Source organism: Myxocyprinus asiaticus, chromosome 28 (genome assembly GCF_019703515.2).
Source record: "Myxocyprinus asiaticus isolate MX2 ecotype Aquarium Trade chromosome 28, UBuf_Myxa_2, whole genome shotgun sequence".
Classification (NCBI taxonomy): domain Eukaryota; kingdom Metazoa; phylum Chordata; class Actinopteri; order Cypriniformes; family Catostomidae; genus Myxocyprinus; species Myxocyprinus asiaticus.
In genome coordinates, this window is record NC_059371.1 from 29,784,372 (window position 1) to 29,799,939 (window position 15,568).

The window sequence follows — 15,568 nt, forward strand, 5'->3', positions numbered from 1 at the left end:
GAAACAAAATCTGACATAAATCATTCTCTCTACTATTATTCTGACATTTCACATTCCTAACTGACCTAAGACAGGGAATGTTTTCTATGATTAAATGACAGGAAATGTGAAAAACTGAGTTTAAAGGTATTTGGCTAAGGTGTATGTAAACTTCTGACTTCAACTGTAAATGACTTGGACATGCATTTGATCCAGTAGGTGTCGCTAGTGTCCTGGAGTGAAACTAGAAAATAAACCCCTGCAAAAACAAAGAACGTTCATCTTTCCAAAACATTAACAACCTACATTATCACCTCTCCATCAGACAGTAATTTTTTCATCCCCTACTTTTCCATATCAGTTATTTTGGGGGGGGTTGAATGTGGCATGGTACCATAACTAGGGGAATCCCCAAACACTCACTTCACTACCACCATTCAGATATCCTCAATTCACAATCGCATCACACATGCACTATTAAGGATTTTCTCAAATACAGCCTTGCCCATACACACCTCCTAAAAAGAATGCATGCGATTATGAAAACCTTTAGTCATAGACCAATACATGAAACAGGTCATCACATGAACTGACAGATAAGCTCACATCTATCACTCCTTAATCTGACCTGTCTTATTTTATCTCAAGACAAAGGCCTGTAAAGTTCTGTGAATGGGGAAAAAAACTCCATCTTGAAGTGTATTCAAATGAATACTCTAATTAGAGGTGCTTGCCTAGGTAAACATCACTATTACTATTGCTCATTCTTAGGCGTAGGGACTTGAAGAAACCACTAAAGGAATAGTTCACCAAAAAATTTTAATTCTCTCATTATTTACTCACTCTCAGGTTTGTATGACTTTCTTCTGCAGAACACAAATTATGATTTTTAGAACAACATTTCAGCTCTGTAGGTCCATACAAGGCAAGTGAATGGGTGCCAAATTTTTTGATGCACCAAAAAGCACAAAGGCATAATAAAAGTAATCTATATGACTCCAGTGTTTTAATCCATATCTTCAGAAGTAATATGATACGTGTGGGTGAGAAACAGATCAATATTTAAGTCCCTTTTTGCTATAAATTTTTCTCCCTACACCTGGTGGACAGCAAAATAGGCGAAAATGTAAAATAGACTTGCATTGAAGAAAGGTCTAAGAACATTGTTGAGTCTTCTGATTTGGGCTAGTAAGCAACCACCTAGAAACCATTCAGAATACCCTTAACATCAGAAAATTCACTCAGACATCCAAGTTCACACAACAATGAAAATTCTGTTTACCTTCATATTGGTCTAAACCTGCATGACTTTCTTGCAAGCAGCATAAAAGGAGATGTGTAGGAATAATGTTATAGGGACTGACAGACTCAGTCACCACTCACCTGTATTCTATGGAAAAACAAAAAATGCAATGAAAGTGAATGGTGACTGAAGCTAACATTCCACCTAACATTTCCTTTTGTGCTTCACGGAAAAAAGTAAAATGATGAAGAGTAAATGATGACAGTATCACGTGGTAAGTTGTGCGTGGATCGTGGAGATTAGCATGAGCCTCGACATGCAGAGTCTCCGCAGTGTCATGCACAATGAGCCACGTGATAAGATGCGCGGATTGGCGGTCTCAGAAGCGGAGACAACTGGGACTTGTCCTCCATCACCCGGATTGAGGTGAGTAACCACACCACCATGCTGACCTACTAAGTAGTGGGAATTGGGCATTTCAAATTGGGAGAAAAAAAATAAATACATTCGACCAATATAGGTATGCTATATGAAGACTGTGCCATTTAGATTTATTCAAATACTCTAGGACAACATTTTAACACTATATGCGAATTCTCTTTAATATCATCATTTTGTTCTTACAACAGAACTCGAGTCTATGCAAAGAATGTGGTATGATTATCAGTACTCTTAATCAGGTCAACAACCTCTCTCGCTTTCTGACCAATCTATGTAGTGCTGCATGTTTCGCAGCACAGACACAATGAATCGCATATCACCATTTCTGCAAAAGCCACAAAGTGCAAAAAAGGGAGAAAACGTCAAAGAGCAGTAACAGGGCCAGCTGTAAACCAGTCACTCTTTCCTGTGTGGGTGCCAAACGAAGGCAGAAAAAGAGAGCGGGAAAAAAAGGGATAGATGACTTGAGGTGGTCAGATAGCAGAAAGATAGAATTTAAAAAATGGGAGGGAGTGAAAACAGCAAGTGTTAAAGGTGAGCAACACCATGCTTTACACCAGCAGCCCTTCCAGTCCTTCACCCACGCTTGGCAAACAGTGTTAACAAATGTATGTGTGAGAGAGAAAGATATACGAAGTGTATGTGTGTAATTAAAGCATTCTGCAAGGAACATGGACACACCATGCATTAACTAGCGTTTTAAATTTTCTTAAGATGTGAATAGTGCTTGCCTATTCAAAACACGCAGCTGTGATGCTAGGGTGTTGTGGGTGGCTGGCAGGGCATCGTTCTGAGTGGTTGATATGTGGTTTCTAAGGTGTTTTGGTGGTTGCCAGGACATTTTTGTGGTGTTCTGTTGGAGGATGCTTGGAGGAGCCCACTCCAAAATCACTATCAGTACATTAACATGCCCAGTTATAAAGGTTAGATTTAGGGTTAGGGATAAGATTAGGTTTAGGTGTAGGGGTAGTTTTAGGATTTCTGTAGGACTCCAAATAACCATAATAAACAGTGTGCAAACGTCACATGCGGCTCTCACAAGACTTTAGGCAACTGGGAGGTTACTTTCTAGACATGACTGGAAAAACAGGGCTGCACGCAAGTCTGTGCTTATGATGAAAATTGCGTTGTGCATACTGTACGCGAGATGTACCGGCACGAGGAAAACAACGAATACTTTGGCCTTTACTCAAGCTACAACGGGTATTGCATAGTCGAGATACAATCTTCCTCTGTCTGTCCAAGTATAACACATTGCATAAATAAACATTTAAAGGAAGAACATCAGTGGAGGAGGTGGGTGCATCAGCACAACTTCGAGTGACATTCCTGTCCGTTTAACATGTACTGTATACATGCTGGATGAAGCTTATTTATCACAGTATCTAGGTCTTAGTCTGCCTTCACCAAAACTGGCCTAGTATGATGCTGTCTGACTAAAGCATTTACATGAAATTATGTTTTAGTCTGACTTAAATTTAGCGCATGTAAACTTATGATATTCTGGTCCCTAGATAAGGCTCAAGTTCCTCCTTTAATGCAAGTCTAAGGGATTTTTGTTTTATGATCCCGCCAGCTAATGCCAAATCTGATCGTAAAGTAACAGCACACTTGTCCTAAAAATAAAAAATAAACTCTCAGAGGTACCATTAGCCTAAGTGGTAGTGGTATTTGCCTTAGCAATCACCACTAATTTTTGGTGCATTTACATAAAGAAACTTACCTTACAAGAACTGTCAATGTTGGAATGTTTAATTAATACCTCTTAATAGAACCTATGAAATGTACATTTATCAACAAAATCAAGATATTCTTTAGTTACACAGTTTATTTATGCTTAACTAAATCTAATTCACAAATGACCCCAAATAACAGGAGGCATTTTAGAAGGACCCACTTTTGAAATTAATATCAGGATTATACTTTTAAATATACCAGGTCCATGTGTGTTTTCAGAAAATCTTAAGATCTGTGCATGCGCGCACATGCGTGTGTCTTCTCCCATGGTGGATGGTCTACCACAATGAAAGCAAAATCTTTGTAAAATCTCATCCAATATGCACTGGGTGTGTTAACACCTTCATGTGACCACAAAGACTCTCTGCTTTATTTGTGCATATGTGCACACACACAAAGTGATAAACACCACAAGATTACACACCTATAAAAAACAACCTCCCCTGCAGCCCCAAGTAGTCAAACACTTTCCATCACGAATCTCAGAAATGAAACTAGAAAATCTTTATTTCAGAATATACACAAACATCAGGCCTAAAGTAACATTAATCATAACTGTACATCAGTGCTTTAAAACAACTTAAAAATGCAGCAGATAGTCTAAATGAGGACAGAAAAATGTTTATAAAATATCTATTATAATCACTAAAAATACACCTTTACAGTGCTGGGTTTATGTCTGTGTGTGGCAATACACGCAATGGGAAAAACTCCAGGTGTCCCCCCAACATAAATGTCTCCCCTCTTTCTGTGTTTGTGGTAAACCAGTGATGCTCCTAATTTTCAAAAGGCTGCACAACAGCTGTAGAGAGAAGTTTCTGTTGTTTTTTCCATTATCTTTAGCACTTTAGCTGCTCCTACTATTCATGCTTCTCACCATGTAGAGTGAGTGTAGAATTTCAATAATTAGTAAGCTACCTGTATAGTCATCAAAATGCAATAAAACTACATAATAAAGCACAAAAATAAAGATTTCGACTAATGAACAATTAAAAAAAAAATAGCAAGAAAATATGAAAATAAGAAAGCCCTATTTTTAAATCTAGAAGATATAAGCGTTTAAAAGTAATACTTGTCATGAAGTTCTATTACACTTTTGTCAGAGGTCAGAAGCTTTCTGTGCTGTTTTAGACCAAAAAATTAGTCCTGTATTATTTTTCAGTGTTGGTTAAAGGGATCACCCAAAAGTTTAAATTCTGTCATCATTTACTCATCCTAATGTCGTTCTAAATGTGTATGACTTTATTCTGTGGAACACAAAATGAGATTTTAGGCAGATTGAGCCTCAGTCATCTTGCAATTTCACTGTCTGTAAAAAAAAATTTACTTAAAGTGAATGGTGACTGAGGCTTACATTCTGCCTAACACCACAGTTTGTTTCATATCCTGGTTTGGAACAAGATGAGGGTACGTAAATGATGAAAGAATTTTCATTTTTGGTGAACTTTCACTTTAAGTTTAAAACTTTGTTACGTAACCAAGGTAAAAGAAGGGTTACAGGGTTACTCATACCATTATTAGAGTAAAAGCTTTTCTCTGATTCACTTTGACAATTTCATCAGGTGAAGGTATGTCGAAAGAAAACGGAGTGATGTGATGGAGAGGTGCACACTGCACTCGTTCTTTTACTCTCTCCATCTGTTTGCTATATAAAAAAGCTTTATGTCCTAGTCTACTGCACCGAGTTTTCTCTTTTCTCACACAAACACACATCGCCAATGCAAAGACCGATGGCTCCGCAAATACCAGTTTTTGCTGACTGTTTGAGATTTGGCTAAAACTCAAAAGGTTTGGTGAGCCACTATCAAGGCGATTCGGTGAAATGACGGGAGATGTTTGTGACATTAGCACACTAAGATCGACATTCTGATTTAAGCTTTGTGGGCAGGGCTTAGGAACAGTAGTAGTAGGTTTGTCAGATGCTTGAAGCGAACGGTCCTCAGTTTTACTCTTGAGAGACGCAGAGCAAGCTGGAAGTTGCTGCCCAAGTGAAGCCTTGTGTTGGGATATGAGGCCGGACAGGGACGGCGCCCCTGAAAATACAAGAGGAGCACCTGCAGATGTTGTTTGGATAGGCTGTTTGGCAATGGTGTCCAAACTGAACACGTGGGGCATGTTTTTGGTGTGTGTATTGTTTTGTATACCAGTTGTTTGCGAATTGTGTGGGTTTTGGAGTCCTGGCAAAGTGTCATAGAGTTTGGGACTGCTGCCTTGGTGCTCCTGAATTAGGTCGGCCAATGAAAGGCTTCCCACCTGACCTCCAACCTCAGAGCTCATGCCAGACGCAAGCACTCCTAATGGCCCACTGCTTTGCATTCCATAGCTCAAACTACCTGATGGGACAGGACGTGGGTTGGACACCTGAGAATCCTGCAGTGTCAGGCTATTGAGAGTGCAGGCGAGAAGAGATGAGGAGGATGTCAAACCCAGACCAGCTGGGACAGAGGCGCAAGTTCCAAAAGAGAGACCAGTGGAGAGGTTTCCAAGAGAAACAAGAGAGAAACTGGATGATAGTGGAGAACTGTGCCCCTGAGATAGAGTTGTTGAAAGTGGGACAGAGGGACCAGGACAAGAACCCAAAGGAACTTTAGGGCCATGGGTGAAACTGGTGATAAGAGGTATACTGTAATCCAATGAAAGACCAGCTGAGGGGACTAGAGGTGGGATATTTGCACACTTCTGTTCATGTTGAGCCATTAACTGGGCCAATGAACTTGGCCCTGAAGGTGTAGATTGTGCAACCTTGCTGCCCAGATCTTGACTTGAAGCCACTTTCGAACAGTCTTTTGCTAAACTCCCCAAACCAGGGGGAGAAATCTGAGATGAGGTTTTGGTCTGGTTCAGATCAGACTTGGCTAACAGATTACTGAGGTTAAAGAACCGCACAACGTCCTGCTTGACGGGTTTGCTTGCAGAGTGTGTATCTGTTACAGTCTTAGAACTATTGTGTGAAGAAGGAAATAAGGCTCCTTACCTTACAAGGGCCAATCGTAGTCAGAGAGATCAATCGAAAGGATGAGGTAGGTGAATGAAGTTCATTGGTTAGCCGAGAACACAGAAAGAGGGGAAAAAGGCAATACGTTATTCACACAATATAATGAAGGATATCAGTGATAAAAAAAAAAAATAAAAAAAAACACAGTCTGGTTTAAATGTTATCTGGTTTAGCCTAATGATATCTTTAAATTGTAAACTAAAGGAACAAACTGCAATATGTTAAAGACCAAATGAAATGGCTTGACAGGCAGAGTTTTCTTTGTGTTGAGGCATTTCTTATCAAAACAGCAAGTTGGACTTTTCAGGGCTTTTTAATAAAGGAATGGTTCACTCAGAAATGAAAATTCTGTCATAATTAATTCACCCTTGTGTTGCTCCAAACCAGTATGACTTACTTTCTTATGTGGAACATAAAAGGAAAAAAAATGTAATAAGATGGTCGACTTATAGTGGATTTTGCCAATACCGATGACTAAGGGGGTGGAAAAGGTAGATAAACTATTAATCGGCTGATAGTTCAAATCTATTTATATGAGTTAGGGTTAGAAATGTTACAAAAATGTCTTAGTCTTTTGTTACTATGACAGGCACAGACAAAGAGGCTACAAGAGTCCAAGATGAATAAAATTCAAGATGCAGTTTATTGTTCAACCAAAATCCCAATAATAACCAGAACAAAATTAAGATAGGGTATGCATTATGTGGTACTTTTAATTATAAACAAGCCCAAAACACATCAGGGAGTCTTGTTTTGAAATGACGGAGACTTGGCTCCGTTACAGTGATCTATATTTAAGTATTTACCAATAAAGCTTTTTATAGATTATATACAGTTAGGGCCTTAAGTATTTGGACAGTGACACAAGTTTCATAATTTTGGCTCTGTACGCCACCACAAAGGATTTGAAATGAAACAATCAAGACGTGATTGAAGTACAAACTGTCAGCTTTAATTTGAAGTAATTTATATCCAATCTGGGTGAATGGTTTAGGAATTACAGCACATTTCATACACAGACCCCCCTTTTCAGGGGCTCAAAAGTAATTGGACAACCAACTGAGAAGCTGTTTCATGGCCAGGTGTGGACTGTTCCCAGGTTATTTCATTAAAAATTAAGCAGTTAAAAGGTCTGGACCTGATTCCAAATGTGGAATTTGGATTTGGAAGCTATTGCTGTAACCTCTTATTGTGAGGTTCAAAGAGTGGGCAGTGCAATTAAAAAATTTGAATTATATTAGTTTGTCAAATTACTTTTGAGAACCTGAAAAGGGGGGTCTGTGTATAATATGTAGTGTAATTCCTAAACTGCTCCCCCAATATGGATGTAAATCCATTCAAATTAAAGCTGAAAGCCTGCACTTCAATTATATCTTGATTGCTTCATTTCAAATCCATTGTGGTGGCGTACAGAGCCAAAATGATGAAATTTATGTCACTGCCCAAATACTTATGAACCGAACTGTATACATTTACGTCCACAGCACGTTCATAAGCACTATGCGAAAAGCTTATTTACAGTGACTTGCGTATTGACATGTTTAGATTTAGGGTTGTTTCTCAGGGGGATTTCACACTGGCAGTTTAATCCAAAACGGATCACGGATCGCATGAAATGTCGGTAATTTGAAAGCTGTTTTGAGGATTGGGAGCGGACAGCGGTACCGAACCCGAAACTACCTGTAGGAAGTGGTCCGAGTTCGGTTGCAATGGAACTGTGGCGCGGTTCACGAGTGAGAAAGCAACCTGTACTCGGGTCGCCACCTGTTTAGGAAGTAAAATAACTTACCATGTGTTTTTGCAGATTGATGCATGATGACGTCATTGATTGCAAAAAAACAAACACACAGGTGAATCATGTTATCCATCATGTACACATTTGTGATGACGCAAGTTGATAAGGGAAAAGCACCAGGGTTCGACAGAATCATGGGTGAATCTGAAATCAGACCAATAGTGCGGGGTGCGCTGGGATCACACTCAGATTCGGACCGCAGCAAACATGCCCAGTGTGAAAACCACCTCACAAAAAAGCCTACTGTATTCTTTCAGGAGACTTCAAATATGGTAAACAAGGCGCATGGACTACTTTTATGATATTTTTGGGTCCTATTTTAAGCTTTAAAGTGAGGCACAATCCACAGCCACTGTATTGTTTTGATATCAATTAAAACATCTCCTTTTGCGCATAAAACAGAACAACAGTTTGGAACAACATATGGGTGAGTACATTTTGACAGAAATGTCATTTTTGGGTGAATTATTTCTAAGTTTATTTTATCAACTTTGAGTACACTAACATACACCGATCAGCCACAACATTAAAACCACCTGCCTAATATTGTATAGGTTCCCCTCGTGCCGCCAAAACAGCGCCAACATCTCAGAATAGCATTCCGAGTTGCTATTCTTCTCACCAGTTCGAACCAGTCTTGCCATTCTCTGTTGACCTCTCTCATCAACAAGGCATTTCCGTCCACAGAACTGCCGCTCACTGGATGTTTTTTGGTTTTGGCACCATTGGAGTAAATTCTAGAGACCAGCAGTTACAGAAATACTCAAACCAGCCCATCTGGCACCAACAATCATCTATGTGATTATCTAATCAGTCAATCGTGTGGCAGCAGTGCAGTGCATAAAATCTTGCAGATACAGGTCAGGAGCTTCAGTTAATGTTCACATCAACCACCAGAATGGAGAAAAAATGTGAAGTATACGGCAACTCAGATAACCGCTCTGAACAATTGTGGTGAGAAGAATAGCATCTCAGAATGCTATTCCGAGATGCGGGTTGGCGCTGTTTTGGCGGCACGAGGGGGACCTAAACAATATAAGGCAGGTGGTTTTAATGTTGTGGCTGATCGGTGTAATGTTGGCCTCAAAGCTAACAATCATAGACTAAAAGCCATTAAAAACAAAAAATTTAGAGTTCATGGGGTCTTCAACACAGAACCATTTTAGCCTCTGAAACTAAAACATGCCTGACAGGTTTAGGTTCTCCCCACTTTTGGAAAAACCCTGGAGTTTAGCAAATTCCCCTGAGAACTAATGCCAACTTTTTGTGTGTGTGTGTGTGTGTGTGTGTGTGTGTGTGTGTGTGTGTGTGTGATTTTCTATCTGTGGTCATGATGGAGAGCTTTTCATTTTCATTTCACATCAAAATACATAAAGAGGGCATACAGTATTTTTAAGTGGAAGTGGCACAGATGTTTTCTAGGTAGCTAATGACAACAAGGGTGTGTAGGGTATTTTTATTTTTTTTGGTGGTGGTGACAGTTCTGTGGTGGTGTTTTGGGTGGAAGTGTGTGTGTGAGTGCGTGTACCTTTATGCGGTGCAGATGCGGTGGTTGGCTCAGGATGTGGATTGCTTCTGGCAGGAGGGGTGTGTACATTAGTGTTCTCCTCAGTCAGGATGAAATCAAGGGCTCTGTGAGGGTCATAGTCGTATTTCAGAGCTGCCCGAGTCAGTGTGGAATCTGGAATGGAGTCTCCCAATACTGCTCTCATCTGATCCAAACAGGAATACAACTGACCTGTCCAAACTCAAATGTATTAAAACTAAATATGGATAATTGCTCCATTGAAAAACATTCCCAGCATTCCCAAAACTGACAGTTTAAAGAATTACATAAAATTGCATAAATACGCATTTTCACATAAATACAAACATTAAACGCTTGCTTATATGCACACATATTATGATAACACTTTGTTGGTGATGGTGATACATATTGAACAAGTAATTTTGTAGTCAGAGTCCTCAACCCCACAAAAAAAACAAGTAATCAATTACTCGATTAAATTAATATTTAAGTAAAAAATAGTATGTGAAATGTATATTTTATTTACATAAGTTACCAAGAATGGTTTCAAAATGAGCTTCAACATACTCCGCTTTTGGGGAAAAAAATTAATTGACCAATATGCATTGATTTAAAAAAAATAAAATAAAATAAAAAATAAAAACATTTTGCACTAACCCCCAGTTTGCATAGAAACCAATACTGACAGCATTAGGGTAATCCACATATATACTCTACAGAAAGCCTATCACATTTGTATTGTTTCACATGTTCTTATTCAGAAAAACAAGTAGTGAAAGCAGATTCAGAGGGAAAGTACAGTATAATTCAGCGTTATAATTCAGTCAGATGTGCAAAGTCAATTTGCGAAATTCGAGTATTGTTTTTAATAATGTCTCAGACGCGGAGGCAACTAGGATTCATCCTCCGCTTCCTAAAGTCAGTGCCAGAAGACTACTTTCATGTCACGACTCATGAATATGAGAGCGCTAAAATAGATACTTTCTAAAAAATAAAAAATAAATTTATGTATGGCATTTTACATGTTTCAAAATGTTTCAGTAAAAAATATATACAGTATGTATAAATATGTTTTCTATTGTACTGTTTTATTGATGCAAATAAATTAAAGTGTAGAGAGCAGTGTGGAAAACACATGCCCTGATTACTTAACAATCTATTTTGCAGGAATGGCTGTTTGGTTGAAATGAGGGTTCCACTGATTAGAAAAATTCTCATTTGAGCCATTTTAAGAACAAACACAAAAATATTTGGACATCTTCAAAGGGTGGAAAAACAATGAGATATACATTTTAGCTATGTTGCCCAGCCGTGCTTCAAGCACATAGAAAGTTAAAACCAGAAGTCAAACATGGAGTCAGTGACCACATTTACAAACGTTTTATTCCAGGGATTTTGCAGGATGCTGCATTATGAAACATCATGTAAACGAGAACGGCGATTTCCTTGAGCCGTTTAAGGGATTAAGAGAAAGCGATTAACACACCTAGGTTTCTCCCGGAGAACACGACCTTAATGTGGCCATGTAAACGCATAAGCGCCGTTCTAACCAGTTTGTTGAGGTGCACGTGTGTGTGAACACACCGGATAGCAAACGACATAGGATGGAGCCCAACAACATGCCAACACAGCAGAAAGAATTAAACATTTCTGGGAGTACAGTAGGAAATGCACATACACTATAAACTATACCCATTTATACACACCAATGTAAAATACCGACTGTCCCTCACATTTTCGTTCATTGGGGGAATTCCAGAGATTTACGTGCCCACTATTGCAGCACAATTCTGCTTCAGGTCGCGATAGAAACATAAAAGGCAACAACTCTGGAGTATCTCGAAATAAAGCGAAGCAACAGAGAATAAAATAGCGAAGTCTTCCTCGGATGCCATGTTTGTTATTTACACAAGCGTCTCAGGGAAATTACATTGCTGTGGAGAAAGCTGCTTACTGAATGAGCCGCATGTATATGGGTAGTGGTCAACCAATATGGGGTTTTTAATGGCCGATGCCGATATCTAGAGAGCAGGGTGGCCGATACAATGCCGATATATCACACAATTTAATATAGTAAATAACAACCATAAAATTGCTAAAAAATACATATAAACTCTTATTTAGCACTATATTTACTAAATTTCACAAAAAACTAAAAAATATTATTATGTTTTAAATGGTAGATTGCAGTTTCTTCAAATTTCTGTTTAGTCATCAACTTTTAGTAATTTATTTGCACATGAAGAAATAGTTAATTTATTAGGAAGAAGGAAATAACAGTACACACAGTAGTCCAGCAACCATGGATGGCATGTGCGCATTAACAATCGCATATACTCAGAAAATACAGAATCAAACCAATTGTACATACAGCGCATAGTGAATATGACATTTACTTATAGCACACGGGACACGCTTTTACCTTGGGCTGCATCCGAAGATGTAGACAGCTGACATGCTACCTTGCTGCCAAATCAGATAATGGCTTAACTGACAGCTGTTTTGACTGAATGGAACTCTTAAGGAAACTGGTCTCCAAACAGTTTGAAAAGCACCTTATTTTCATCGTACCACCGTATACGTAGGCAGCATTTTCACGGTTTTGGACGCAGCCTTGAAGTTGCACTCACGTGCTCATGCGTGTCCAGTGCGAGCCTCAATCTCCTGACAGTTTAAATGGCCTGGATCACCTGCTTGGATTGACACGGACTGACCGTCATGATTTGTGGGTCAGAGGAACTTTTCATCCTGATCCTAAAGTTTTTAAATCTAGCTGATAGAATACGCGCTTCAGAGGAAGATATTAGATGATCGCTCGATGGGAAGAAAACGCTGGATTTTTGTGAGGTTCGTGAATTACATCTGTTTAAACGAGATATCTGCATATTTGCAAATGGTATATAATACAAGTTTTATTGATATTTGCCTTTCATCATTAGAAAAGAAAGTTAAAAGTTACAGGGAACTGTTGAGGAGAGACTGTTAGAATACGTGCTGGATGCTGGATCTGCTGAAGTTGTGTGAGGTTTTTTTATTTCATCTGTTTAAACGAGATATGTGCATATTTGCAGATGGTATATGATATTAGTTTAATTGACATTTGCCTTTTTATCATTAGACAAGACAGTTAAAAGTTACAGGGAACTGTTGAGGAGAGAGAGGGAGAATGAAACAGGCGAGCACTTTAACATTATGAGCTCAAACGCATCTGCCACGGCTCTGATATGCGGACCATTTAAATGACACTGTGTTGCACACCGGTCTATTGTTGCAGTAACACATAACAACAAAACGAACTGTGACTGGTCTGTACATGTCTCAGTCGCTTCGCATTCAAGCAGGCCATTCTCGGCGCCCTCAAGAAACAAATAGGCCAAATGGGAACATTTATTTGTGAAGAAAAACTCGCTAATACAGCACAAGTAAATACACACACCGATTTTGAGCCTTAAGCAGCTTTCTCTCAATAAACGGCTTTCTGGTGTCCATGTAAACATAGTCAGTGTGTACCTTGCTCTAGTGGGTCAAGTGTGTGTGTGATGGTGGGAGAGGTTGGCATCTCCTCTTCCTCATATTCTGCCTCCTCCAGCGTCTCCACCTGTCGTGCTTGCCTTGAGTCTTGGCGCGAGTAGATAAACTGTGCAGCTATGAAAACAAAGACAGAAACATCATGGCATACCAGACAAAACTGTACAATCATTATTTTTTTATTGTTAATGATTCTATATCTATACAAATGGAAGTGTGTGTTGTGTTTCAACAAATTGCACTGCACGGAGTCATACGAGACAGTAGGCTAACATTCATAGGGTGAATTATACCAAACAGTCATCCATGACAGACTGGTCTAATGGTAATCCAAAATATATTGCCAAAATTTACCAATACAAATACATTTAGTAGGTCTAAATAATTACAAATGAATACAAATAACAACAAATGACACCCTTATATGAAAGGATTTATGCATTTGAATAAATCACATGGATAACATTAAATTACAACACAAACCAGTGGCAGGAGAGATGCAGTAGTCATCCTCCACAGACTGTCCATACATATCATCATCCTCAAAGTCTACAGGCAAGGAAGAAATTCAGAAAATTCTGTTATACTCCAAAACATAAAGCAGTTCAAAACCTGCATAAACAAAGAGAAATGCTTTGATGGGTCCAGAAACAGTTTTGCCTAGTCAGCCACACCACCTGAAGCACTATTGTTAAGAACAATACTGCCAGCCAAAAGATACTAATGAAGGAAAGAAATAGAGTGAATAACGAATTCAAGGAAAGGTAATCAGCTGTTACACCTTATATGACTTCAAACCAATGATAAAACCGCAGCTGATTTGTGCTCATTAAATCACAAGGCATCATAAACAATATACTCTGTATTTATTTATTATGTTTACTATTAATTAATACTACTGCTTGATTAAAAAAGTCCAAAGAGGTAACCCTGTTTTTTGTTTACTCTGCACAGGTGCGTGGTCCAGCTGTTACTGAAAGAGTGACACGACAGCAGTATGATAATCTGAACTCTGCATGCTACAAAACAAACCAGCTAACCAGCAATCATACATGCCCGTTAACATAAAACCGGTATAATATCCTTTTCCCCGTTTCTACCTTCGTCGTAGTTATAACCTCGGACATTCCTATGGCGGGACATGTTTTGTTCGACGGCTTTCTTTCACGTAAAAACAGTACACAGAGTGAGAAATCAATTCTCAATGTGAAGTTTTGGTAGACGTCTCACTTCACGCATGCCATGTTGACGACCATCAGAAACAGGAGTGACGCGCATGCGCTGTAAGAAAATACACAAACGCGTTTTAGGGAGATACAAAAATGTGAAATTATTTCGATTTTTTTTTTTAGATTAAACAGAAATGATACAAGGATTCTAAAAGCTGCTTGCTCTGTCTGAATGATTAATCTACAGTATTTGTAGCATAATGTTGATTACCACAAAACATATTTCTAGTAGGGCAGTAGGCACTTGTAATGGAAGTGAAAGAGGCCAGTCCATAAATATTAAAGGAATAGTTCACCCAAAAATGAAAATTCTCTTATCATTTACTCACCCTCATGCCATCTCATATGTATATGACTTTTGTTTTTCTGCAGAACACAAACGAGGATTTTTAGAAGAATATTTCAGCTCTTTAAGTCTATACAATGCAAGTGGATGGTGACCAAAATTTTGAAGCTCCAAAAACCACATAAATGCAGCATAAAAGTAATCCATTACACTCCAGTGGTTCAATCCATGTCGTCTTAAGCGATCTAATCAGTTTTGGGTGGGAACAGACCAAAATGAAACTCCTTTTTCACTGTACATCTTGGCATTGCAGTCTCTAGGACTCATGAACGTGATTTCTAGCTCACTTACATTTCCTAGTGCTTGGCGCATGCGCAGACAGCTAGATGGCGCTAGGAAGTGTAATCAAGCTTGAAAACATGATCAGCAAGAGATTGCTGATGTCAAGATTTATAGTGAAAAAGGAGTTATATTTTGGTCTGTTCTAACCCAGTATGATTGGATCACTTCAGAAGACACGTACAAACCACTGGATAATCATATGGATTACTTTTATGTTACCTTTATGTGCTTTTTGGAGCTTCAAAATTCTGGTCAAAAATATATGTATGGACCTACAGAGCTGAGATATTCTTCTAAAAATTTACGTTTGTGTTCTGTAGAAGAAAGAAAGTCATACACATCTAGGATGGCATGAGGGGGAGTAAATGGTGAGAGAATTTAAATTTTTGGGTGAACTATTCATTTAAAACAAATACTGTTTCAAAAGTATAGCCACAAGACATAAACGTATACATGTTAATATGA

At 38.7% G+C, this 15,568-nt stretch overlaps 1 protein-coding gene across 7 annotated transcripts in view; it reads right to left on the bottom strand.

Annotated features, from left to right (window-relative positions):
- The window catches only part of LOC127418668 (HBS1-like protein), a 45,031-nt gene extending 30,532 nt beyond the window's left edge, over positions 1-14,499 (bottom strand). For 2 of the 7 annotated variants that reach the window (XM_051659352.1, XM_051659355.1), the window contains exons 1-4: positions 14,347-14,499; positions 13,730-13,795; positions 13,229-13,363; positions 9,719-9,937 (exon numbers count right to left, since the gene is read on the bottom strand). In XM_051659352.1, coding sequence (XP_051515312.1) covers positions 9,719-9,937; positions 13,229-13,363; positions 13,730-13,795; positions 14,347-14,389 — 463 coding nt within the window. In that variant the 5' untranslated portion in view covers positions 14,390-14,499. Of the gene's footprint in view, positions 1-2,480; positions 6,370-9,718; positions 9,938-13,228; positions 13,364-13,729; positions 13,796-14,346 lie in introns of those variants that run through there. The other 5 variants (XM_051659353.1, XM_051659356.1, XM_051659357.1 and 2 more) reach the window with 4 other exon arrangements.
- Between the last annotated feature and the right edge of the window lie 1,069 nt (positions 14,500-15,568).